The sequence below is a fragment of the Abrus precatorius genome, unplaced genomic scaffold (genome assembly GCF_003935025.1).
Source record: "Abrus precatorius isolate BTA unplaced genomic scaffold, Abrus_2018 Scaffold8, whole genome shotgun sequence".
NCBI classification, from domain to species: Eukaryota; Viridiplantae; Streptophyta; class Magnoliopsida; order Fabales; family Fabaceae; genus Abrus; species Abrus precatorius.
In genome coordinates this window covers 29,383,245-29,408,393 of record NW_020874428.1, presented here as the reverse complement: position 1 = coordinate 29,408,393, position 25,149 = coordinate 29,383,245, and the positions used below count along the sequence as shown (strand labels likewise).

At 35.3% G+C, this 25,149-nt stretch overlaps 5 protein-coding genes and 1 non-coding gene across 7 annotated transcripts; 5 read left to right on the top strand and 1 right to left on the bottom strand.

Moving 5' to 3' along the window:
* The first annotated feature begins 132 nt into the window (after window positions 1-132).
* LOC113848557 lies at window positions 133-471 on the top strand. The gene has a single exon (XM_027478168.1). The coding sequence runs from the start codon at window positions 133-135 to the stop codon at window positions 469-471; it is 339 nt and encodes a 112-aa protein (XP_027333969.1).
* A 1,508-nt stretch (window positions 472-1,979) lies between these two features.
* Window positions 1,980-4,363, top strand: LOC113847720 (cardiolipin synthase (CMP-forming), mitochondrial). 2 transcript variants are annotated; one of them, XM_027476970.1, is made up of 8 exons: window positions 1,980-2,516; window positions 2,590-2,656; window positions 2,770-2,844; window positions 2,927-2,978; window positions 3,456-3,541; window positions 3,644-3,718; window positions 3,853-3,947; window positions 4,025-4,363. In XM_027476970.1, the coding sequence occupies exons 1-8, from the start codon at window positions 2,104-2,106 to the stop codon at window positions 4,113-4,115; spliced, it is 954 nt and encodes a 317-aa protein (XP_027332771.1). In that variant the 5' UTR covers window positions 1,980-2,103; the 3' UTR covers window positions 4,116-4,363. The 2 variants fall into 2 exon arrangements, with proteins under 2 accessions (XP_027332771.1, XP_027332772.1); XM_027476971.1 differs by having other exon boundaries at window positions 2,388-2,500; window positions 4,025-4,214.
* Window positions 4,364-4,454: 91 nt separating this feature from the next.
* Window positions 4,455-4,526, bottom strand: TRNAW-CCA. The gene has a single exon. It is a non-coding gene; the product is annotated as a tRNA-Trp (tRNA).
* A 917-nt stretch (window positions 4,527-5,443) lies between these two features.
* LOC113846696 (tobamovirus multiplication protein 1-like) lies at window positions 5,444-9,554 on the top strand. The gene is made up of 11 exons (XM_027475236.1): window positions 5,444-5,836; window positions 5,932-6,022; window positions 6,116-6,168; window positions 6,253-6,345; window positions 6,510-6,581; window positions 7,277-7,349; window positions 7,482-7,527; window positions 7,668-7,731; window positions 8,297-8,350; window positions 9,093-9,170; window positions 9,253-9,554. Exons 1-11 carry the CDS (start codon window positions 5,684-5,686, stop codon window positions 9,343-9,345), a joined length of 870 nt encoding a protein of 289 aa, XP_027331037.1. The 5' UTR covers window positions 5,444-5,683; the 3' UTR covers window positions 9,346-9,554.
* Window positions 9,555-10,864: 1,310 nt separating this feature from the next.
* On the top strand, window positions 10,865-19,420 carry LOC113847708 (abnormal spindle-like microcephaly-associated protein homolog). Its single transcript, XM_027476952.1, has 23 exons — window positions 10,865-11,521; window positions 11,600-12,068; window positions 12,163-12,248; window positions 12,479-12,592; window positions 12,662-12,850; window positions 12,968-13,033; window positions 13,175-13,231; window positions 13,499-13,621; window positions 13,701-13,817; window positions 14,426-14,533; window positions 14,621-14,756; window positions 15,211-15,342; window positions 15,702-15,878; window positions 15,965-16,578; window positions 16,891-17,068; window positions 17,166-17,405; window positions 17,667-17,678; window positions 17,755-17,814; window positions 17,926-18,164; window positions 18,323-18,512; window positions 18,708-18,933; window positions 19,006-19,161; window positions 19,270-19,420. The coding sequence occupies exons 1-23, from the start codon at window positions 10,865-10,867 to the stop codon at window positions 19,361-19,363; spliced, it is 4,440 nt and encodes a 1,479-aa protein (XP_027332753.1). The 3' UTR covers window positions 19,364-19,420.
* A 1,207-nt stretch (window positions 19,421-20,627) lies between these two features.
* On the top strand, window positions 20,628-24,674 carry LOC113874995 (polyadenylate-binding protein RBP45). The gene is made up of 6 exons (XM_027513373.1): window positions 20,628-21,054; window positions 21,505-21,970; window positions 23,663-23,718; window positions 23,791-23,921; window positions 24,037-24,133; window positions 24,224-24,674. The coding sequence occupies exons 1-6, from the start codon at window positions 20,773-20,775 to the stop codon at window positions 24,392-24,394; spliced, it is 1,203 nt and encodes a 400-aa protein (XP_027369174.1). The 5' UTR covers window positions 20,628-20,772; the 3' UTR covers window positions 24,395-24,674.
* The last annotated feature ends 475 nt before the right edge of the window (window positions 24,675-25,149 follow it).

Here is a 25,149-nt window from a genome sequence, read left to right as displayed (position 1 = left end):
TTCAACATTAAATTTAGAATCACGACCACGCTATCTTCATCTAGAAGCCTCCTTCATGAATACTGTTCAACAGTAAACTTGTTGCACAATAAAAGCAGTGTCACTGCCATTAAAACCAAATTCCCAGATAGAATGGCTGCTGCTACTCCAGTTGCTATAGGCACAAGAGGCACAATTGGATCTCTTGTCAGGAAAGAAATTGAATATTTCACCAAGTTTGAGTTAGGGAATTCACAAAAGTCTCAGCCACACTTTGTGGACATGATGGTTTCTGGAAGAGGGTATTCCGCGTCCAGGCCTAGTTTGTGGGTCTTGCTAATGCCAGGGAAGAGGAGAAAGAGAAGAGGTGCAAATGGGTTACTCCCAAAAATATGTTCTGCTGCTGAAGTAGCAGAATGCAATCAGTGGAACAAGATTCCTGGTTACAACTACAGGATCCTCAAGGATAACCTCAACAACATTCAACTCTAAGTGAATGCAATTTCTTGAATTAGTCTGCGCTTGTGTCTTGATTGACCAAAACTTGCAGCATGTTCATGTTATTTTCACTTTGTGTTGCAAGAATTGGCAACTTTTTATTTGGGAGTTCTTGTTGATTTCATTTTCAAGTTCTCTGTGCCAGGTCCTTTTGTTTCTTATGCCTCTGGTACTGCTCCATTTTATTGCTTTCAGACGGAATATAAATTGGGTGTTGTATCACTTGAACAAGAAGATTTGACCCAATTCAGTTCGTTGGAAAAATGGTGCGAGCAAGAAGATTATGGATCTGATAGTAAATGAATGCCATTATTCTCAATGTCTATATATCACCTTCTGATTTGTGACCCCTTTCTATTCTGAACAAAAGGTTCAAGCACAAGAGTTCGTTTGTATTGATCAACATATTTGTAATTGTGCCTACATTAATATTTCTGTACTTGGACATGAGAGTGATCCACTAAAACAGCGACATTAATTAAGGATTTAATTGTGTGTGTGTGTGTTTACTTTAAATTTTAAACTTGAGCGAGTCCTAGTCATCCTCACATAGGCATGGTCCCTGTATCCTCTTGGCAAGTTCAAAATCACAGAGTTGTCCAATACATTAGATACTTCAAAATCTCGGCATAAAATTTATTGGTAGCTCGGCATTGTGATGGAGAACAATGGCTTTATGCGTTTGAAATTGAGAGAGATACTTGAATAATGCTTTTTTTAAATATCCGTTGTAGTAGACACTCAGGATTCCAATGATCAGTTGCAGCATTCAGTTGTTTGATGTTTGAGTACTAAAATTCAATATTATTATTAGTATTATTATGACATCTCTATATTTTAGGGTTTAGTTGGACGGGGGAAGTACTTAGAAGGAAAAAAAGGGTTGGAAACAAGTTACGGATTAAGTTGAATATATATATAATAATAATAATAATTTTTTTATTTTTTAAACTTACACTAATACTGATATAAGAAAATATGCGCTATAATAATTTTTTTACTTTTTAGATTTACGCTAATACTGATATAAGAAGATACGCGCTTATATATATATATATATATATATATTGAAAGTGAAAAACAAGAAAAAAATTATTAAATATAAAATCTTTTTTTAATTTTATATGCATTAATACAAAATTTAATCTATTTTTAATAAATAAAAGTTTAAAATTATTATTGTTATTATTATTTTATCATTTTCATAGGTATTATTTATTGGAACCTAAATTATAAATAAAACTGGAATAATTTTTTGTATTAATCTATGTGTTTAGTGATAAAAAATATTATTTAAGATTAGTAACACTTAAATTATAAAATATAATTTTAAATCAAAAAAATAATTTTAATTTATCCTGATTTTTATTAATTAAAATATTAATAGAACAATTTTATCAATATCACGAAATTAATAAAGTAAAAAAGAGTTTTGTGTTCGATAGATTATGAGTTAACATTTTCTAGTTTTGCATTAGAAAACCACAAAATTCAACGGCGAAGAACGTGTGTGACTTAGAACAGGAACGGCGCAGCCTAGGACACATGTTTGAACGGACAAAACGCACGTATCATATTCTCCTTCTTCACTGACATCTAAAACCCCAAAGCTCGAAAAATGTTTCAATGATGCCTCTGATCACAAAGTTGCTGAAATCAAAGCTCGTCCAAAACACCCAAACAAAAACCACAGCTCGAACATTCCTAACCTACACAACCACATTCCCATTGTACGCACCTCACTACAACAACCGCATCTTCCGCTCCCCATTCCTCTCTCCCCATGAGCGCGGCCCAGGCCCAGCCTCAGGCCCTCTCTTCCTCTCTTGGCCTCCGTGGAAACTCTCTCAGTCCGCTACCCCTCTCTATTTGCACGGAAACGCCGTCGTTTTCCCTAAGGTCCACCCCTCTCCGTTACCTCTCCGTTTCCTAGATCCGGTTCCCTCCAATTCCAACACCTCTTCGCTTTTCAACAGCTTCGTCAATCTTCCCAATTTCATTTCCTTTACCCGATTAATTTCCGGTCCTCTTCTCGCATGGTACCTTCATTTTTCCATTTTTTATTTATTTATTATAAAACTAATGTTGATTTAATTAGAATTTTATATGCAGGATGATCTCGAACGAGTTGTATGCTCCGGCAATGATAGGGTTGGCCCTCTCTGGGGGCACTGATTGGGTGGGTATGAGATTGAGAAGCAAATGTTTGCTGGTTTTTACATTTTGATTGCAATGCCGAACAATGACATGCTCATCGTTATATTCTTGTGTGATGCAAACAAATGGTTGTAGCTGGATGGATACGTGGCTAGGAAGATGAAGATCGATTCCGTAGTGGGTTCCTACCTTGATCCCCTTGCTGACAAGGTAGCTAAACCCTCTCCGTTGTCATTTTTTCTTGCTTCCGTAGTGGTTTTGTTTCATATTCTGTTCTCAATTCGTGATGCAGGTTCTTATTGGCTGCGTAGCTCTTGCCATGGTGCATAAAGATCTACTGCATCGTAAGTCATTCTGCTACTGCTACTTAAGTTTTGTGTGAGTTTGTGGTTCTTTGGCTTGTTTAAATTAAAACCAATAATTGACCTAAGCGTGCTTCATTTTATGGAGATAGAAAGAAAAATGAGAAACAAACATGGGGAAAGATGAATAAGGTTGAGGAGGGTTACATTCACATCCTCCGTTTATCTCTATAATGTAAGACAAGGATAATCATGCATCTCGCTTTCTATGAATAGCAGCATCTGTAGAATTTTAACACAAGATATATCATTGTTCTAGGATGGCAATCAGATGAAAGTTTCTTTTAATTTTGTTTTGGTTGGGCTTAATGATTTTAGTGGTTGAAAATTGAAAGGATTTTGTGAATGTTCTGCTTCAAATGTTATTGCATTATTCAGCATTTTTGTTTTGAGAACAGATATTACTTTTATCCCATATGCGTTGTGTAAGATTGTCCATTTTGATTCCTCAATTTGAAGCTGGACTAGTCAGTCTCGTGGTGTTCCGAGATGTTTTCCTTGTTGGTGGTGCAGTATTTCTAAGAGCAAGTAGCTTGGGTTGGAAGGTATGAATAGTGTGGTTCTCAAGTTTTCCATTTTGCTTGAGAAATAGTGTACTCACTGAGATGAGAAACCTTTTGACATTGTGTATTTCTCTGATCTCTCAGTGGAAAACCTGGTATGATTTTTCAAACCTCGATGGGACCTGCCGCCAAAAGGTTGAACCACTCTTTCTAAGCAAGGTGAGCTTTATGGGTGTTTTGTGTTTATTTATATAGTGCATGGTGCTGGACGTTAAGCACAGACCGGCTTATGTATGCTAGTTGTATCACTTGCTTGTCGTGTTGCCTTTTATCTGTCCTACAAATTTGAACAGGTGAATACAGTGTTCCAATTACTATTAGTTGCTGCAGCACTTCTTCAACCAGAGTTTGGAACCGAAGATACTCAATCATATATTACTTATTTGAGGTAACCTGTCTGGAAAATTTTATTTCCCTTCTACCAAGTATTGCTAGATGTTGAACTAGAACCGTTTTACGGTGCAGCTATTTAGTGGGTTCAACAACAGTGGCATCTACTGCAGCATATGGAGCACAATATTTTAGGAGATCTGCAGTAGTATCAAAATCGGTCTAGTTGAGTTCCCATTGAGATGCAGAGGATGAGGGGTGGGCACGGGCGAGGGCTCACTGCTGTAAATTATGGTTATATTATACAGGCTGTTTGCAAAAATTGGCTTCTGACATAACCATTAAAATTAGGAGTGTTTTGAAGTGTTGTTTTCGAGAGTGACTAACCAATGTTTATCCCAATGGACCTTGTTCCACCATGTACTGGTCTCGTCAAATGTTAGATGGAATATATTTTGTAAACGTTTTTGGAGTAGTCAACACTACAGTTTCAATATTGAGCCGTTGATCGACGCTTTTTAGGAAAAACGAAAAAAGAAAAAAGAAAGGACCTTTCCGGGAGACTTGAACCCGACGTGAATCGAACACGCAACCTTCTGATCTGGAGTCAGACGCGCCACCATTGCGCCACGGATCCTTTGTGCGATACTTCTTGCCTAAGACATTTATAATGAATTTTAAGCTTAATGCCTTATTTGATTTTAATAATGGAGAAAAAGAAAAAAAGAAAAAAACCGACAACAATTTTATTTATTTATTTAATTAAATGAAAAATAAAAAATGTTAAAATTTATATATATTTTTTTAAATCATTTTTATTTATATTTCAAAATTTTTCTTCCTACCACCTAATAAGAAATAATACTGTTTTAATACATTTTTAGTTATTAATAACATATTTCCTTTGACTGTTAATCGTAACAGAATTAAAAATTAATGGTAATTACACTTTTTTTACTTTAATATAAATTAATTATTTTTTACTCTTTATTTTGTACTTGTTTAAACAAATTTAAAAAAATTAATACATTAACCTCTCATTTCTTTTTCTTCTATTATTTTATTATATTTTACCCCTCAAAAAGAAGGTTTCATGAAACTAAATCCTTGTTTCGTATACACTCTCATACATTGATATGAATTATTTAAAAATAAATAAAATAAATATATAGAATAATAAAGCAAATATGTAAAAAAAACAAATATCATCAAACAGTCAATAAATTTATAATTATTTTTTAAATTTTGTGTTAAATAAAATTTTATTGAATATTAAAATATATTTTGTTTATAAACGTAAATTAAATTGTTTTGTTCGGAAATATGCCTCATTAATTAGGAAATATTGAATACGTATTCTAAACATTTATTTAAAATGAATATTAGTTTTTTGAATATAATAAATTTTTTATAAAAGAATTAATTTTTGAAATAATACCCTTAAAATTGAGTTAGTAATAAATTAAGAAACAAAGTTTGATTAGATATTTATAATTTAGAAATGATGGGAAAATAATAAGAAGGGGCAGTGAGGCAGTAAATGGAGCGCAACCACCCCGCTTGCTAGGTGGGACTGAGGTAGAAATGGAAGGGAAGAAGCTTAGTTGAGAGGAGACAAGACAGAAAGCAAAGCGCGCGCCAAAGTTGCTGTTTCCATTTCTAATCTTCTAATCTAATCTCCGTTCTAATTTATCAAACACACACTCTCTGTAGACTGTCAGGTAGAGACTACTTACTACACTAAACTCTCTCTCTCTCTCTCTCTCTCTCTCTCTCTATCTCTCCCCTCGCAAAATGAGGAAACTGCAACTCAGTTTCACGCCCATTGCGATGGAGATTCCACCTCTCTTCTCGTGGTGGTATCAAATCGACCACTCCACTCGCTGGCAGGACGCTATTTTCTACTTCCTCTGCGCAGCTTATGCTCTCGTCTCCTCCATCGCTCTCGTATATACATACACTCCTTCAATTATTTTTTTATTTACTCAACCGCAATTCAGTTTATTAGAGTTCATTTAATTGCTCATGTTCAAACTTCGTAGATTCAATTGTTAAGAATTGAAGTAAGAGTACCTGAGTATGGTTGGACAACGCAGAAAATTTTTCATCTCATGAACTTCATTGTCAACGGAGGTGTGGTCACACTCCTTTGAGATCTTTGTTCTTATCTTATGAGTTTGTTCCGGCATTTCACTTTTTTTTTTAATTTGCATTTTAATGTTGCAGTGCGTGCGGTGGTGTTTGGTTTGCACAAACTAGTTTTTCTTTTGCATCCTAAGGTTAGTTCTGTTTTGCACCCGCGATACTTGACTGATGATTGTAAGGCTGGTATATTGACACAAGGTGGCTGTTTGTTCTATTAGGCCATGATTTTGATGCTGTTAGATCTGCCAGGGCTTCTGTTTTTCTCCACTTACACACTTCTAGTTCTTTTTTGGGCAGAAATTTATCACCAGGCAAGCGAAATTAAAGTTATTTATTTTAACTGTTATGAATCGAATGAGTACCTCATTTTGAATAAAATAGAACCACCTAAAAAAAGATTCATCCATGTTTGCGTGATTAAGGAATCTTTTTTAAAAGAAAAAGAAATGCTAATTTTATTCCGTTGATTGAACAGGCAAGGGGTTTACCAACTGATAAGCTCAAGATAGTTTATATTTCGGTAAATGCTGCCTTGTATATTATCCAGGTATCTATCTCATTTCCTTCAAACACACAGCATTGCACGTAAGCTGGTCTGCACTATTTTGGTATGGTATTCTCTTAGTGCTCATCAATCATCGTAACACGCTGGATCAATGCGCAATGACATCTCCTCTGCAACTGCATTATAGATGCACTTGCACCCTAACTGTTCATGCCATAGTTTCTCTCTCAACTCTGTAGCATTTCATTGTTTTTCCCCTGGACATTCTATGTTTTTTCATGGACAAGAGCTCTTTATTTGGGTTTTTTCATTGCATGATGTTGGCCAGACACCGTCATATTATAACCTGTTATGTTTTCAACATTTGGGCACCCACTGCCAGCTGCTTTTGCTGGACGAAATATTTGTGGTAACTAGTATGGGGGAAGAAATAGATTGTTTTGAGTCAATATTTTCTGCTCTCTAGAAAATATCATGGCATATGAATATTTTGGAGATTCTATGTGGTGATTGTTACTGAATGTCCAACCATAACTTATTTTATTTGGAAATTATTGGCTTTTAAAACAGGCTAACTCTTGCGCAATAGTTATGATTTACTTATATGATATATCTACTATATGGAAGATTCGTGTTGAGCAAAGCATAAATATTTCACAACAAACTGGAGCACTTTCTTTGATAGTTGACATCAATAATCATGAATTCATAATACTAAGTTGTGGCTTTGGATTTAGGTTTGTATTTGGATCTACCTCTGGATAGACGAAAACAGTGTTGTGGAGTTCATTGGAAAGATATTTATTGCAGGTTAGCTTTCTAATCAAAGATTGATTATGTTTCACATCCACTTGCGAGTTTCAGAATGAGTTTTGTCTCCTTATAATTATATGTTGATAGATGCATCGGCATTTTAATTTTATTTTTTTTCCTTTTCTTCAGTTGTGTCATTTCTGGCTGCCCTAGGCTTCCTGCTATATGGAGGAAGGTGAGGCTTCTGCATTTTTTGTCTGACTTGCTATTGTCTATGAAATACCTCTGAGGTCTCTGTTTCATTTACTCACTGGTAATTCATGGTTGTTATGGCCTTATGGGCGGCCTTTCTGATTTCTGCATGCAACTTTCTAGATTATTTTTCATGCTGAGGCGCTTTCCAATTGAATCCAAAGGAAGAAGGAAGAAGCTTTATGAGGTATGAGCATTTCTTCTAAGAGTGTCTATTTGATAGTATGTCTATTTTAGACGCACTTTCCTCCCCCCCTCTTCAGAGAAGGTTATGTGCAGGTATTTAGGTAGTAAATGTTTGTCAACTTTTTTTGTCTCGTCATTTCTATTATTTTAATACATGGATCTTCCAAACATAGACACAAGAGATAAAGGTTTTTGCAAGGGGCATGGCAGAGTGTTTGTACATTTGTGTTTTCTGCAATTATATGTTACAAATATAATTGGTTTTAACTTGCTTATTTTCTTTTTCTTAGATCACACCAAATCAATACTTTCTGTTTCAGTCATTGACATTTTTATTTATATATTACACTTTTATAGCCGATGGTTTTATAATATTTACCCATTTTAAACAATAAGGTTAAGTTCTGTATGTACCCTTGAGAACTGATAAAAACCCCTTCTGGCTTTCTTCTGTTATGATCCAAACACCATGAAATTGAAAACAAATTGATTTTATTTTGTCAAAGAAATGAAATTGTTCATATCAATATTACTTGTATTTAATTTTCACGGGCTGTGTATTGCAGGTTGGATCTGTCACAGCCATCTGTTTCACCTGTTTTCTGATAAGATGCGTTATGGTAACTCTGCCTTTATTCTTATAGTTATCTTTTAAATGTTCAATTAAGCATTTTTATAAACTTGTCTATGTAAATATGTCATGTCTAGAATCTTATTTCTTGTCTGCTTGTCTTATGCCTTACACCATTAATATGATAATCTCCCCTCTGTTTGCACCAAGAGGGTTAACATCAGCAGATGTTGAAGAAAAATGTGAACATTTCTATTACCTTTGATGTATTTTATCTGTGTGATATTTGGGTTTCTTAACAGTAATAAAACATTTAAATATAAGGGTTTACCGTGTTCTTAATTGTTTACTTTTTGGTATACTTCATACCAAAGATGTCCACTAAACTTCTTGTTGTATGATTCATGGAAATGTGATTTTTTTTTTCTTTTGATGATAACAATTGAAATTTTGAATTATGTAGTTAGCCAGTAGAGTTTGATGACGTGTGAGATAAAAATGCCAATAAATTTGTTCATCAGAATCAAAATGTGACACTAAATTAGTTGAATGAGAGAACCAGATGTGTTCATAAATAGTTTTAACTTGAAAAGAAGTCAGTGAGAGAAGATGGAAATCAAAAGAGTGATCAAAGTGTGTCCTACGCGTAGGTGAGTTTTAGGGAAAAAGGAAAGCAGAAATTTGTAGTTTTTGTTGTGAGGACTAAAAAGGTGTAAAGTTAAATAATGACTTGTATTATTCTACAAGCAGAATACTATGCTTTCTTATTCACACTCTGGACATGCATGCAGGGTTTTCTGTCTTCATTAGATTCAGATGTATCGCTTGATGTTTGGGATCATCCTGTTCTAGACTTGATCTACTACATGGTATGCTGCTTAAATTCCTTTTGCCACTTTAAATTTGATTTGTCTTTTTCTTGGCATTTGAAATTTACTTGTCAAAATACAGCTGGTTGAGGTCCTACCTTCAGCTTTAGTCCTCTATATCCTTCGCAAATTGCCGCCAAAGAGGATATCAGCCCAATATCATCCTATCTGTTAATTTCTTGGATAACTGCTATTTCTTGGATCCCCATAGATTATGATTTAATAGTGGTTGAATAGATTCTTTTAAGTTCAGCAGGAGAAACAGTTAAAGAAAAAGGATCCAGATTAAGTCTCATGGCAACAGTTCTTACATGTGTGGTGCTGCTATCTGGAAAGGATAGTTATGATTCAGTTTTTGTAGGGTATACACGGGATCACAAATCACAAGAGCTTGGGTGGCTTTCTCCAGTTATTGAGAGGAGAGAGGGAGGGGGAGGGAGGGACTGTACAAATTTTGTGTACTCTGGATTTTATAGTGTTTCGTGCATCTGTTTCTGCTGAAATATTTGCTGCAAAAGGTTAAGGTTGCTGCTGAAATCAATTTATGCCTATTTAAAATAAACTGGATGCAAACCTGTGCGTTGCGCAGCCAAAACTAGAATAAACCTACTGAAATAAACACTGTCCAGTTGAGCACAATGAACGTTGTCCAATTATTTGAAGGGGTATCACCTGGAATCTTGAGTATGCTACAAAACTAAAATAATGTGTTTTTTTAAGTGTAACGAACATTAGGCAAAGTGCATATCCTTTGTTTAACGGCACATGGCAAAATGTCGATAACTTTTTTTTTTTTTCACAAAACCCTAAAATGCTTGATAATCATGCTTTTCCTTTTATTAATAGCATATTTATAAGAATTATTCATACAAATTTAGGAGAGAGAATGAGCGAATAAATAATAAAAAGTTATTCAAATTCCAGAAATCTAAATTTATTTATGTGAAATAAATAAATAAATTGTGAATGTTTCTCTAAAATCTGAAAAAAAGAAAAGAAAAGAATTAAAACAAAATAACAGAAGTTCAAAGAGAATAATGAAAAAAAAAGACAAAAGAAGAAAGGGCCATCGAAAAAGAAGGAAAGAGAAATAAAAGGGAGGAAATTGTGCTCTATTTTATATCTATTTTTTTTAAAACTTACGCTATTGAGTGTATTTTATTACAACTATAATAAATTAACTAAATTACTTTTAACTATTTAAATAAAAGCGAGTACATCACTTTACAAACGATTGCATTAAAAATGAATAAAGGTAAAAATTTTAAAATTTATTCTAAAAAATCAAAATACTTCTACCCAAAATAAGTTATTGCTAAAAATACTTTTTCTTAATATTCTAAAAACATTTACATGTTATTGATTTAAATAAATTATGTATATTTTCATTTAATTTATAAATTTGAAAGTTTATCTAAATTTACGAATCCGTGCAAAAGATCACACTTACTAATAACTTTTCAAAGATAAATATTAATTTTAATATCATCTCACCTGGAAAAATAAATGGATTCTATCCGCTCAAATAGACTATAGCGTATAGCAGAAGAGTGTTTTGGGGCGAAAACAAACGGTCAGAAGATTTGAAATTCGAAATTCAAAAACACAGTCGGAATCGGAACAGTATAGTCTACTCTCCTCTTTCTCTCTCCTTCACTTCCTGCTTCCCCTCCCCATTGTCCGACAACAAAGCAATGGATTGTGACGAACCTCCTTGTCCCTCTCCCTATCCCTATTCCCATTCTTCTTCACTTCTCAAAGACATCTCCAACTTCACAACCCCCAGACGCCCCCCTCCCTCCCTCACCGCCCAATCTCCTTCCACCCAATTCTTCACCGCTTCCAAACCCGCCTCCTCATTCCACCGCCGCGCCAAGAAGTCTTCTACCGCCGCCAAAAAACTCAAGGCCTTCCAATTGGAGCGGTCCCAATCCTCTAGAAAGGCCCAAATCAGAAAGGAACACTCCCTCAAATCCCTAGCGAAGTCCCTCTCCGTTTGGCTCAACTTCTTGCTCCAAAACCCCGCCTCCTGCGGCTGCGACTTCTCCATCGCCGGACTACACGTGGCCGATCCCACTCCCGCCACCCGCGGTAAGAGAGATGGCGCTCCGGGAATCTCCATCGGAGTCGATTCCACGTGGCGAACTCCCAAGCGACAGAGGAAGACGTGGTCCTCTTCACGCGCCGGTAAGGAAAATTCCGAGACGCAGTTGCCTGATTCCTCGTTTTCGTACTTGAGGGATTCTCTGAAGGATGTCTGCAGTTTCGACGATTTGAAGCAGCGAATGAGGGTTTATCTCAGTCTCACAACTTGTAAAGAGATCTTCCAAGTGATGAATCACGTCACCAAGGTTTGTTTTCCATCACATTACCGTAGGCTGATTAATGGAGTTGAATTTTGTGTTCATTTCCTTTGCTGTGTTTCATAGACGATTGACGACGGAAGGCTAAATATGAAGGCACACTGCCCTGTAGTAACCGATGTTGGGTTGAAGGATAAGGCCACTAGGATTCTCATGTGTTATAATTCAATTTGGCTGCGGATTGGATTATACATAATTTTTGGGGGTGACTGCTTGGTGTTAAATTGTGATATTGATTCTGATCAAGATGCTGTATTCTTGAAAATGGTCATTGAGAAGCTGTTTTTTTCGCATGAGGGATTAGCAAAAGCATATGCTTATAACAAGATGGTTGAAGGAGTCTATAGGTCAGGTTACTATGAGAATTTGGGGAATGTGATTTTGAAGAAGGTTTTGTTGCTTGTGCTTATCCTTGATAAAGCTAAATGCCAGAGTTACCTCCCACTCGAGTATGGTATTGATGGATTAGACGGGGGTTCCCCTTTATTATTCAAAGCTGAATCCTGGATTAAATCAAGTAGTCAACTGATCCATGGTATGTCTTCGTTGATGTTTGAGATGTTGATATATTTGTAACAGAAGCTTCTACATTGTAGGTTGACTTTTCTCTCTTTTTGGTTGGAAATTAGAATTTCTATCGTCTGATGTGATGCATGGAGAAGGAAATCTTCTAGCACATTTGGTGATTTTAGGTTACAAATTATCTCACCAACAGGTCCGTTATTCCTTCAACTAGCTATGCTTACTCGTATGAGGTTGTCCGTTAGTGGGACTAAGCGTCAGCTTGCAGGTGGATGTGGGCAACATCATTTTTTTGGGGATCTTGGTGCATTTTATAGCAATACTATCTGTTTCACTTTAATGTTTATGCCCTAATAAATTTGTGAAGATGGGTATTGTACAAGTTCAAGATATGTTTAATCTGACTGATTTGTCACTTTGTAGGGACTTCTTGTTGAGTATGATTTCAGGGTTAGAGATTTATTTGTAGATCTTCAAGATGGACTCAAACTGTGTAGAGCTATTCAGCTCTTGCAGAATAATTCTTCGATCCTTATGGTTAGTTATATATTTTTCCAGACAATCCAATTGGTTAAGAATTATGATGCATCCTCATTGTGTGGACAGAAAATCATAGTTCCCTCTGATGCTCCTAAGAAAAAACTTGCCAACTGTGGTCTTGCCCTACAATATCTCAGGCAAGCTGGTGTATCACTAGTTGACGAAGATGGCATCATGATTGTGACAGATGATATTGTTAATGGAGATAAAGAACTTACGCTTTCCTTGCTCTGGAATATGTTTGTTCATTTACAGGTGGCAGCTCTATTTTACCTTGTTTAAGTTTCTTTGCTATTATTGCCTTTGGATTTTATTGGTGTTAACTTATAAGTTATAACAGCAATATAATTTCTTATACCATTGGACCTGCAGCTACCTCTTTTGGTTGATAAAACAAGTTTAGTTGGGGAGATTTCAAAAATTCACGGACCGGGCATGGTATGCTCCACGTTAGATGAGTTTTCTGGTTCATTTTAGTTATAAAAGAATATATGCCCTTCTTGTTTGCTTTTTTTTTTTTTGGTTCAAGCTTCATGTCTTTTATTGTACTTGAGCTTTGATTTTTCTTCCGTCTAACAGGATCTCATAAACAGTACAAACTCTAGTTCTCTGGAGTTGCTTTTGAATTGGATTCAGGTACAGTCCTAGTATACTCTCATAAAATCACAGTAATCTTCCTAGAGATTTTACTTCTTTTGTGTCGTAGTTTCATACAAAGAGGTAGCGTACAATTCCATAAGTAGTTGGTTGTTTTATGCTGGTTGATCGGCTACATTTGTTTCAGCTTTAGTTTTATGCTTTGGCTTGAGCTTCGGAATCTGTAATTTTTGATATGGTGGTATATAGTTAAAAAAAGTCCTGATGTTGTCTGCATTTTAACCTAGTTGTTCCTTTTTTTTGCAGGCTGTTTGTGACAATTATAATTGTGCTATTGACAATTTTCATTCCCTTGTTGATGGCAAAGCTATCTGGTGCTTACTTGATTACTACTTCCAGAAGGAACTTCATAATTCCTGTTCAATGAAGGTCTTTAACTTCTTTAATTTCCTGCTGACTGCTGACAATAACTTATTGTTCATAAGCTTTGTTCTTCATCTTTTTACAGGAAGTTTATCAGAAAAGTGGCAAGGCATCAATTATGTCAGTCAATGAATATTCAGATGCACTTTATAATTTTATATTATCCCAGAAGTTGACTACATTACTGGGGAACTTTCCAGAGGTAAATACCCTAATTTCTGTAAATATCTACTTGCATGCATGCTGGCATTATTTTAAGACAATGTCACATCACTTATATTGAAAGCATTGATAGAAATGTATACGAACTTTTTATATCTAATGGACTTGCCTCAGATCTGAACTAATTAAAGTTGAGACTTGTAAATAATTCCTTTTGTGTGAATCTGTGAGACAAATATTGTTATTTGTACATCTAACAATTGTGCAAAAAATCTAATAGGATTAAACCTGGACTGCTCAAGCTGCACAAAAATATGTACTAAAATTTGATTCTAAGCATTCGTGTGGGAAATATCAAACTTTGTGCTGATTAAGGAAAAGAATGGTCATTTTCCTAGTTGAGTGTGCATTCACATATGCTAAATGTATGTATGTAATAATGCATTAATACTTGCATGAGAGATACGTATATACATGTTTGAATTCATTGCAATGTTGAAATATTCTACAGGTATTCAAAATTGTGTCAAAATTGCCCAATTATCACAGTCGTATGTAGTCCGAGAATAAAAAAGAATTATACATGTGCATTATCTCATTCTCCCTTGATACCATCGGTAGTATAATGGAATTAGGGTATTTTTTCAGGTACTTCAAATAAGTGAGCTACTTCAATATAATGGTGCTTGCAATGATCGAAGTGTGGTGATACTGTTGGTTTTCCTAGCTAGCCAATTATTTGTCAAGAAAAATGTGGTAAACAGAACAAGGATAATGATCACATCCAGTTACTGTCGTACTATGGAATTTAAGTTATAATACCTCTCTTTTATTCCTTTTCAGGATCACTTAAATTTTCATAAGCTCTTGGGTTATGATTGCCAAAGTCCAAACCGTAGACATTTGAGGATGGTACAATGCATTTCAAGTTCTGAAGCAGCACAAAATCCTGATGCTTCAGATGTGCATGGCAATGAAGGTTTGTTGACTTCCTAGTTGTGTGAACTTTAATTATTTATGCATGCCATTCGTTTATATCTACTTATGGGATAGTTTTCTGATTTTATCAGTTGGATTTCTATGACTACTAGTATCATGAATAAAACTGAGAATAATTCTTTCTTTTTTTTTAAATAGTAGTAGTAAGGTTGGGCTTTGTCTTTGAAATATATGATCTTCTTGTACAAAGATTTGTCCTGGAAATAATTCTAGTCAATTTGAAGTTCTTTCACTGCATGATAGTTGGCTCTGAGTAGATAACAGCATGCCACTTCACATGTTCTATTTAAATATTTTCTACGTTAGTGTCCTAATACAAAACATATCAGATTAATTATAACAATGCTGTGATCTTATTCATGAAACAAATAATTAATTTGATTTCTTCCTTCCATAAAAATCTTTGATCAAATTGTTGTTATTTATTAAGATAGATGCTGCTAGAAAATTCAAGGCCATCCAAGCTTGGTGGCAAGATATGGCTGAACGAAACCATATCATCAAACCAGTTATCTCTAGTTTACAGAGATCCAGGAGCACTGAATGCAACACCAACATTAGAAGAGGTAACTTAGAAGACTTGCATAGTCCTTTTTGGTACTGTTCACCTTACATACATTTACCACAGCTATGAAAAAAAAAATTACTATTTCTGATTGTTGCTGAAATTACACACAAGTGAAAATAAAAACCAGTGCTTAGTTCAACTCTCACCAATTCTGAACTCATAATTATTTACAATGGGATTGAGAGGGTAATTGCAAGAGAATTGAAGCAGGCCAGAGTTCTTTGATGTTGTCATAAAATCAGTCTTTGCACTTTTTTCTTCCTAGAACATTGCTTAGGAAGACAAGTGTGCAGTTTGATTGTGTTCCACTCGATATTGTTCGTTTTCTTGTAGATGACCAGTACTTCACACTCTCAGAAAATGCTGCAAGAACAATACAACTGCATATCAGAGGATTGGTTGTACGGCGCAAGTTTGTGAAGATGGTAAAAGCTGCTACCCTTTTGCAAACTGTTTTGAGAGCTTGGCTAAAAGTGAGGAAAGAGTCAATGTGCAGTATATTCCCAACCGTTCAAGTTTACAGCTTCTCATGTGGTATGCAAATTATCAGTTTGTCTCAAACATTTATATGTTGTATGTTTCATTAATTATGGGCATGTGTTGCTTATTCAATCACACAGAAACATTGGAGCAACCAGAAACATATAAGAGATATGCCATGCTTTTCATTCATAGGCATTCCTTTTTGAAATTGAAGAGGTCAGCACAGCTTATCCAGCAAGCAGTGAGGGGTTGGCTCTATTGGAGGCATCAGCAACAATGTCGGTTAAGTCCTGATCTTTTGATATCAGATATGGGGGTAGCTGCTATTACTGTACAGAAATTTGTTCGTGGTTGGATGGCACGATCTAGATATATTCATCAGCTTGATCAGAAAGACAAAACTTTAAATTTAGCCCAGCAGAAAGTTAATTTTGATCTTCAAACAAATGCAGCCATTATCATTCAGCTTGCTTGGAAAAAGTTCTTATGCTTTGAGTCTACTCAGAAGCAGCACTTCCATGCAACTAAAATTCAACGAAGCTTCCGTAGGTGGCTGTTGAGAAAAAGTTTTTTAAATCAGACTCAAGCTGTCATAAAAATTCAATCTTATTTTCGAATGTGGAGATGTGTAAATGCTTTTCAGCACTTCAAAATTGAGTTTAAGGCAGCTATTGTCATTCAATCTTCTTTACGAGGATGGATTGCACGGAAGGATGCTTGTGCACATAGAAATCACATCGTAGAAATTCAAGTAAGACAATGGCTTACGTTTTACAATCATTTTTTTTCCATTTATTTTGCATGATTTTCCAGTATGTCACAAAGAAATTAGTGAGTTATTGTGGTCTTGTTTCTTTCGGTAACATAATTGTCATGTGCATATGTTAATTGCACAAGGCAGGGCCATTTTTGGAATGCCTTGTATTCAATATTTTGTTTCCACTGTGAAATTATTAGTTCCTATTGGAGTGTGATTTTTCTCAATTTTGGATTGTCCTTGCATTTTTGGAAGCTTTAGTTGTGCAGTATTATGTAACTTGTTACTTTGCTTTAATGGTTTCAGAGGCATTGCCGTGGTTGGCTCCTGAAACGTGACTTTTTGTTCCAAAGAGATGCCGTAGTAAAGATCCAGTGTATCATTCGAAGCTTGAAATGCCAGAAGGTTCTCAAATGTGAGAAAGATGCTGCTTTGGAGATGCAGCGCTTTATCAGGGGTCATTTAACACGGAATCGGCTATTAGGTTGTTAGTGCATTTTACGAAGCTAAGTTTTTCTTGCTTTAGTTGTTCTGTCATAATTTTCTCATCAATACTATTATCTCATGTTTTGGTGATGTAGGTTGTGCTTCCAAGTCACGCACGCTTACTCCTGTCAGTTGCAGTTCAAGACCAGGTGGCTTTTGCAGTTTTCAACTGGAACTATTCTTGTTTTCAGTTGTGAAATTGCAACGATGGTGGAAGGGTTTGCTGTTGCTTAAATTAATGAATAAATCAGCCATCATTATTCTGTCATGTACTCGTGGGTGGATAGCCAGGCGAAAGGCCACTCTTTACAGACGCCATGTTGCCATCCGTGTACGTTTATCTAAATTGTTTTTAGGATCTACTGTGGTGTAGCACTTTTGCATTCCGTTTGACGTTGATGTTCCCATGGTTAGGGTATTTTGAGCTGGCTATTTAAAAATATTGTAATTTCTGGGGCAATTTTAGCAGAAGCAGATACGATAATTATTAAAGAATTTCTGTGAACTAAGCCTAATAACAAGTTTGGTTTCTTGAGGACTATTTAGACAAAAATTATAAGATGCAAACGTTTGTCCGCCTGGGGTTTTATAATCAGAGAACCAAAGATGTACCTATAGCTCAATTTTCATTTTTTTTTTGTTGTTGCTATATGTTGTTACTAACGGCTCTTAATTGGCAGGGAGATGCCGCGCTGGAAATTCAACGCTTTATTAGAGGGCATTTAATTCGAAATCGGATATCAGGTATTTAGCTCGTATTTTATGAGTGTTTTATACTTCGTCTCGCCTCATTAGGACAGTATATGCGTATTTTATGAGTGTTTTATACTATTATCTATTGTTATTCTGATGTAGGCGGTACTTCTAAGCTACGTGCATTTCAAGATGTAGGTCACATTTCAAGACCAGTTGCCTATTGTAGTTCGCAACTGGAACTATTTTTGTTTTCTGTTGTAAAATTGCAACGATGGTGGAAAGGTGTCTTGTTACAGAAATTGATGACAAAGTCTGCCATTGCTATTCAGTCTCATACTCGTGGGTGGATAGCCAGGCGAAAGGCCACTGAGCAAAGATATCGTATTATTATCATTCAAGTATAGTATTTTCATTTTTATCAATACATCATAATATACTACGCTTTAGTTCTTAACTTCTTTTGCATTTTGTTTGAATGTGCTATATTGTTATATATTGTGCTTTTTTTTTTATGGTATAATTAAAACATTTGTAAACGATATGCCTTCTTTTGTAGTCCCACTGGAAAGGTTACCTTGCACGCAAAGAGCCAAAAGAACATTTATTGGATTTGCGCTTGAGAATGCAAAAGTCTGCCAGAAACGTGGATGACAGCAAGCGTCTCATAAACAGACTCTTGGCAGCGCTTTCAGAGCTGCTTAATATGAAGAGTCTTAGTAACATCCTTCACACTTGTTCAACATTGGGTGAGAGATACATTTCTTTATTTGGATTTTGTTGCTAGAATTGGAAATCTTTAAGTGGCTTTTCAAACATGCAGTTTAGTTTCTTCAACCATATGCTCTAAATTCTAATTTTAACATTGAATGATTCTCGTTTCACTTTGTCCTGGCAAGTGATCTTATTCTTTATTTTTTCATCTGTTGTGTGTGTTTTCACAGATATGGCTACAGGACATTCTCAGAAATGCTGTGAAGAACTTGTGGCTGCAGGGGCCATCGACACCTTGCTGAGGCTTATTCAAACAGTCAGCCGGAGTATACCTGATCAGGAGGTTCTAAAGCATGCGTTGTCAACTCTCCGAAATCTCGCCTGCTATCCTCATCTTCTAGAAGTGCTTATCCATAATCACGGTTCCGTTCAGATAATCGTCTTGGAGTTACTGAGGTCGTTTCAATGCTCAATGCCTTTGAAAGTTGATTTATGATTCTAAGTCTTCACTTTGATTACTTCTTCCAGGAATAAAAATGAGGGCTATTTCATTGCTTCTGAACTTTTGAAGATGATGTGTTCCACAAGTATAGGCGTGGAGACGATACTCAGGTCCCCTGCCCTTCTAAAACGACTACACGGTCTTGTTGAAGAGCTTAAAAGAAAGGGAATTTACGAGAAAAGGTCAGACTTTGTTTGGCTAGTGGAATTATTTTAAAATGTTAAGTTCGTTGACAAAAAGATCTCTAGCAATGGGTTTGTTTTTATATTGATTGTTTTGCGGTAATGCAGAAATCCTAGGGCTCCTAGTCCGGTTATCAAAGAAAACAGAGAGAGAAGATTGAAGGAGGCCGCTGAGATTCTGAAGCTGATAACAAGTGCCTGAATTTTTTTTAAGAATCAAGTTGTAATGCTATGTGCAATTGTAGAATGTATGCAAGGTTGGTTCGCTTCTATTTACTTCCGTCCTCATCTCGTGGAATTAGGAATGAGCTTTGTTGATGGTTCATGATTAATTTTTTGTGTGACTCATTGTACAATTAATCATTTAGTTTGAAAGTAAGAATTTGGCAATTTCCTATTTGCAGAAAGCTTCTTGATGTTCTCTGTTGTTCTACAGTTATATAGTTTTCTACGAAGGATTTGCAATGAGTGTCGTGAAAACAGAGATACAAAGGGGAAAAAAAGTAGATTTAAAAGAAAGATGTAAGAAAATCAAAACTTAAATGGTAAATAGAGGAATGATTTTGTCTTTTTTATTGTTTTGAAAAATAGTATCTGCTGTGTGTTAATTGCCACCTGCCATGTTCTCATAAAAATATATTTAAGTTTAAATATAAATATCAAGAAACAGTTAAAATGCAGATAAATTTATATTATTCAAATTCAGATTTTAAAATATCTTTACTTCAATTTCAAAATAAATTAAGTTTTTTTTTGTTATCACAATAGATCATTCAACTATTATTATTATTATTATTATTATTATTATAACAACAATACTAATTTCATATTTGATATTATATATATATATATATATAACTACTCCTAAATCAAAAGAAATAATAAATTTTATTTTATTTTTAATTATATAAAAATAATTTCCTTTTTCTTCAAAAGAGTTCGTTATTTTATAAAACTTTTTTATATTTTATTAATTGGTATTATTTTTATTAAAAGATTAAGCTTTAGAATATTATTTTTCTTAATTTTAACAAGTTTCAAGGGGAAAAAAAAGTCAATTACAAAAAAGAAAAGTCTTCAAATTAATGACCAATGAAAACATGGTCTTTAATTCACAATTGAAGGCATTAATAACTAATGTCATAATCAATACCAATTCTATGAAATATTTTTATCTACTTATTTTTAAAATTAGAATAGGTTATACCAAAGTTTTTTTTTAAAGAAAAAACTATCTTATATATTAATTTTGAGATTTTATAGAACGAGAACACTTTAAGTCATGAAACTTAAAGATAACGATATAATATATTATGTAGATAAAAAAATTATTTTAATTTGATAATCGCCCAAATATTATAAGATAATCGCTGGTTTATAATATTTGCTCGAGTAAAAGATGAATTTCCTTTTTTAAAAAAAAGTTGAGTAAGAGAAAAGGTAAATATCAGTGGCAAGAGAGAAAAGAAAAACACGCCTCGCGGTTAGGGTTTGAGTCTGAACCACTCTTTTAAGCGGAGTCTCACATTCTCTTCCTTCTATTTGTCCCTCTCTCTCTCTCTCTCTTCTTCTTCTTCTCTGTGAATTTGTGGAATTTGAGATTGAGCAAAGATGATGCAACCTGGACCTGGCATGGCTCCACCAAGCATGGCTCAACAACCCAACCAGCAATACCCACAACAGCAGCAGCAGCAACAACAACCACCCTACATGATGATGCCGCCGCAGCCGCAGCCCCCTCCCATGTGGGCCCCATTGGCTCAACCTCCGCCTCAATCGGTGGCTCCTCAGCAACCCACCAGCGCCGATGAGGTCCGCACCCTCTGGATCGGCGATTTGCAGTACTGGATGGACGAAAATTATCTCTACACCTGTTTCGCCCACACCGGCGAGGTATTTCCGCTTTTCTTTTTCCTATGATTAGTAATCTTGACGCTTTTCTGTATTTTTTTTTAATCCAAAGTTAGATTTGGACTCGAAATTACTTTGACATGGTTTTAGATTTAAGAATCCTTTCTTTTGTGCGTGAGGATGTTAGTTCAAGCGAGAAATTTGTGAACGAGAACAGATATTCTGTTTTTTTTTCCCTCTCTTAGATGTGAAGTTGTGGTCCCTTTAATCAAGATTTGTGTTCTGTGGGCAATCTCAGTAATTTTATGAATCTGAAATTTTGCAAATGGCCTAATTCCCTTTTCGGAGGAGAATATGACTGATTCTGGTGAATTGTTATTATATGATTGTCAGCGTGTTGGTGATAAAGTAAAACTGATGTTTACAAGCATGCTGGTTGTTCAAGTCATTCAAATTATTAGTTTCTCATGGAAGTGCGTTGTTTGCCTGCAGGTGGCCTCTGTGAAAGTCATTCGGAATAAGCAAACCAGTCAATCCGAAGGTTATGGTTTTATTGAGTTTACTAGTCGTGCTGGGGCTGAGAGAATACTTCAGACATATAATGGCACCATTATGCCAAATGGCGGGCAGAACTTCAGATTGAACTGGGCAACATTTAGTGCGGGCGAGAGGCGTCACGATGACAGCCCAGATTACACAATATTTGTTGGAGACCTGGCGGCTGATGTTACAGATTATCATCTGCAAGAGACATTTCGAGCTCGGTTTCCCTCTGTTAAGGGGGCCAAAGTTGTGATTGATAGGCTCACCGGCCGGACAAAAGGTTATGGATTTGTTAGGTTTGGAGATGAGAGTGAACAAGTAAGAGCTATGACCGAAATGCAAGGGGTTCTCTGTTCAACGAGGCCCATGCGTATTGGACCTGCCTCTAATAAAAACCCTAGCACTCAGTCAAAAGGTTTGTCTTTTTCCGTAGTTATATGCTGCATAAAGAAAATTTGTCCTGTTTTCCTTTTGATGCCTACTCTTGTTCCAATAATGATACATTAATGGTGGTTGTATTTAATGCTTTATGTGTCTAGTTGTCCTTGGTGCGCGTATCCTGAATGTTACCGTTTAATTTACGATTCTCTTCCGTTACACTCTTGAAGATGTGCAGTCCAAACTCATTTCTTCCTGTAATTTCCTTTAAAAATTTGGGCTAAGTAAATGATATTAATTAATAAAATCTTATAGAACTCCTGTTGTCTCAAAGCAGGGTGTCAAGAGGCTCTGTCATCTCGGAGCCTGGAACTGATTTCAGCTGAAATGGTTACCATTTTAGTCCATGGCCTTGTGTAGGTCAGTTATCCGTTTATGTATTGCCCATTACTTTTTGTGGCATTTTCTTTTCCGCCTCTAATTACTTATTTTTTATTTTCATTTCATTTGTTGGTTGGCTTTTTTAAGCCAAATTTCATAGCACAAATTTCCTATAATCTAATTACTTATATTATTCCCCGTTCTTTATCCTTGCACCGATGAGATTATTGAAGACTACATCTTTGAGTTTCTTTTTTTAGTTTTCCCTTGTTCTAAAACAAATCTTGTTTTGTTTTTACTTTCTTTTATTCATCTATCTGTTGCTTATTAATTCAAGTTTCCAATCTCTAGTCCATGAGGTATAAGATTTGGTATAGCAGTGTGTAGTGCTTGCATTTTGTAGAAACTGCACTCTGACAGATGGTTGTGTTATTGTGTCATTTTTAGTCATGATGCAAAGGTCTGCCTCCTTCTACCTTTCTAAATTTCTCACACCAAAATACTATGCGATGAAATTGTAGTTTACTTTATATTGCTTTATCCTTTGGAAAGACTATGCTTTATCCTTTGGGCAGACTAATCTATCAAAATGCCAAGATGTTTTGTGAAGCTTTCAATCACCTGCAGCAAGTATTTGACAGCTTCCTGGTTCATTCTTATTTTAATCTCAGCAAACTGATGTGTATCTTTCTTTAAAACTAGGAAGTTTATAAGAAGTAAGATATAAAGAGGGTACATACTCTCTCTCTCACACCCACATTCACTTCTTCATGCCATTTTATTTGTTTCCAAATTCCAATAATGCCAAATAGTCTGGCCTTGCGTGTGTGACAACTATTTCTGTTGAATTTTCTTTTGGAATTACCTGATTTCATGGTTTAATTTTATAGTATGATTTCATTTATATTGGTGAATAGTGTTCTCAGTTGAATATATATGGCGTAAGACAGAGCATGTTACTGCTTTGGTTTATCTATATGTGCACTTGCTAATTTAATGTGGTGTTGATTTTGTACTTATATGTGTTATGACTTCATTTCTAATAGTGAAGTGTTCCAACTTTTCGTATGTGCTAGTTTATTGTGCGTGTAAGGCAGCTGCAATTTGTTTGTTCTATGTTTGCATGCTTTTATAATGGATCATCTGGAGCTGAGTTTGGATACTTAAAAAGTTTCCTGCTAATGAACATATTTGCTGAAAAGTTGTGCCTAAGAAATAAGCTGCCTTTTATCTTTGAAAACTTAGTTTGTATATTTTGCCAGTTTCTGTGTTTGGTGTCCTTTTCTATGAAATGCTTCTTTCCTTGTTTAATTTCATCCATCTTTTTACTTTTACTTTGAACATGCAGCATCGTATCAGAATCCTCAAGGGGCACAAAACGAGAATGATCCAAATAATACCACTGTGCGTACTTCTTTGCAATGTAGAAACTACTATTCTTGGTTCCTGTCTGTAACCTGATTTTTTTTATTGCAGATTTTTGTTGGCAATTTGGATCCTAATGTCACAGATGACCATTTGAGACAAGTTTTTGGGCAGTATGGAGAATTAGTTCATGTGAAGATTCCAGCTGGCAAGAGATGTGGATTTGTCCAATTTGCCGATAGGTAATATAATCATTTGGTTGGATATCTGATATTTATCTTGTGTTGAATTACTTCGTGGTCTACATGCAATTGCTCCAATTCTGACGAGTCACTTTCATGTTCCTGCATGCACCAGGAGCTGTGCAGAAGAGGCACTGCGGGTTTTAAATGGCACACTTTTAGGTGGACAAAATGTTCGGCTTTCATGGGGCCGAAGTCCATCAAACAAACAGGTAATTGAATTTGTGTAATTCTGAGCTTCGTTAGCTGTAACGTGTTACTGGTTTTAATCAATTAATTTGGATTTCTTGGATGATTTTCAGGCTCAACCAGATCCAAACCAGTGGAATGGTAGTGGATATTATGGATATGCTCAGGGTTATGAAAATTATGGTTATGCTCCTACTGGACAGGACCCCAATATGTATGGCAGTTATCCTGGCTATGCCAATTACCAACCTCCACAGCAACAGCAGCAAATAGGATATAGCTAAGAAGCTCCCAATTTTTCCGTTTTCTTCTGTAATCCTATCTATGGTACTTGCTTTGGTTGCTGCTTTTTCTTGTCTCGTGGAAAACAAACTTTGCACCTTTTTTTATGGTACTCTTTTTAGTTACTTATGATTGCTATTAACATTAATATTCTATGCAACTTTATTTTGTAACCTTAAAAAATCGCTTGCTGAATACCTTGATGTTTATATATTTTTGACGAACCGATCCACATCCGATATCTTGTAATAATTGTGTTATGTATAATTTTGGTGTTTATCCTCAAGCTACCTCATAGTAGTCAATTTGAGTGCCACTGGGGTGGTGTGCTATCAAGACGCGATGTTTGCCATTCTTATTTTGTGTTTTACACGTTATTTTTTAGAAAGAAAAGAATAGCATCCTCGAAAAGTGAAGATCTTGTCCTAGCTTTATGAAAATATCATCGGTTCTAGGCACACTTGGCACATGAATGGCTGTTCAGGTGTATGATCACAAAGAGAACCCGGACATGCCATGTAATTCTCGTTTACAAGGGATTGATAGTATAGACTTGAGGATCTCTTGTACATCTAGTAATATTTTGTAAAACCTTCCTAAAAAGAAACATTGACTCCAAGTAAAAATAAATTTCAAATTTTTTTTTAGTACCATTTAAACAGTAAAACAGTGACGAGTGAAATCATTGACTCGAATTTCTGCAACTATTGAAATAACCATGAATACTTGAAACGATGTTGTGCGCAATAACAAATAT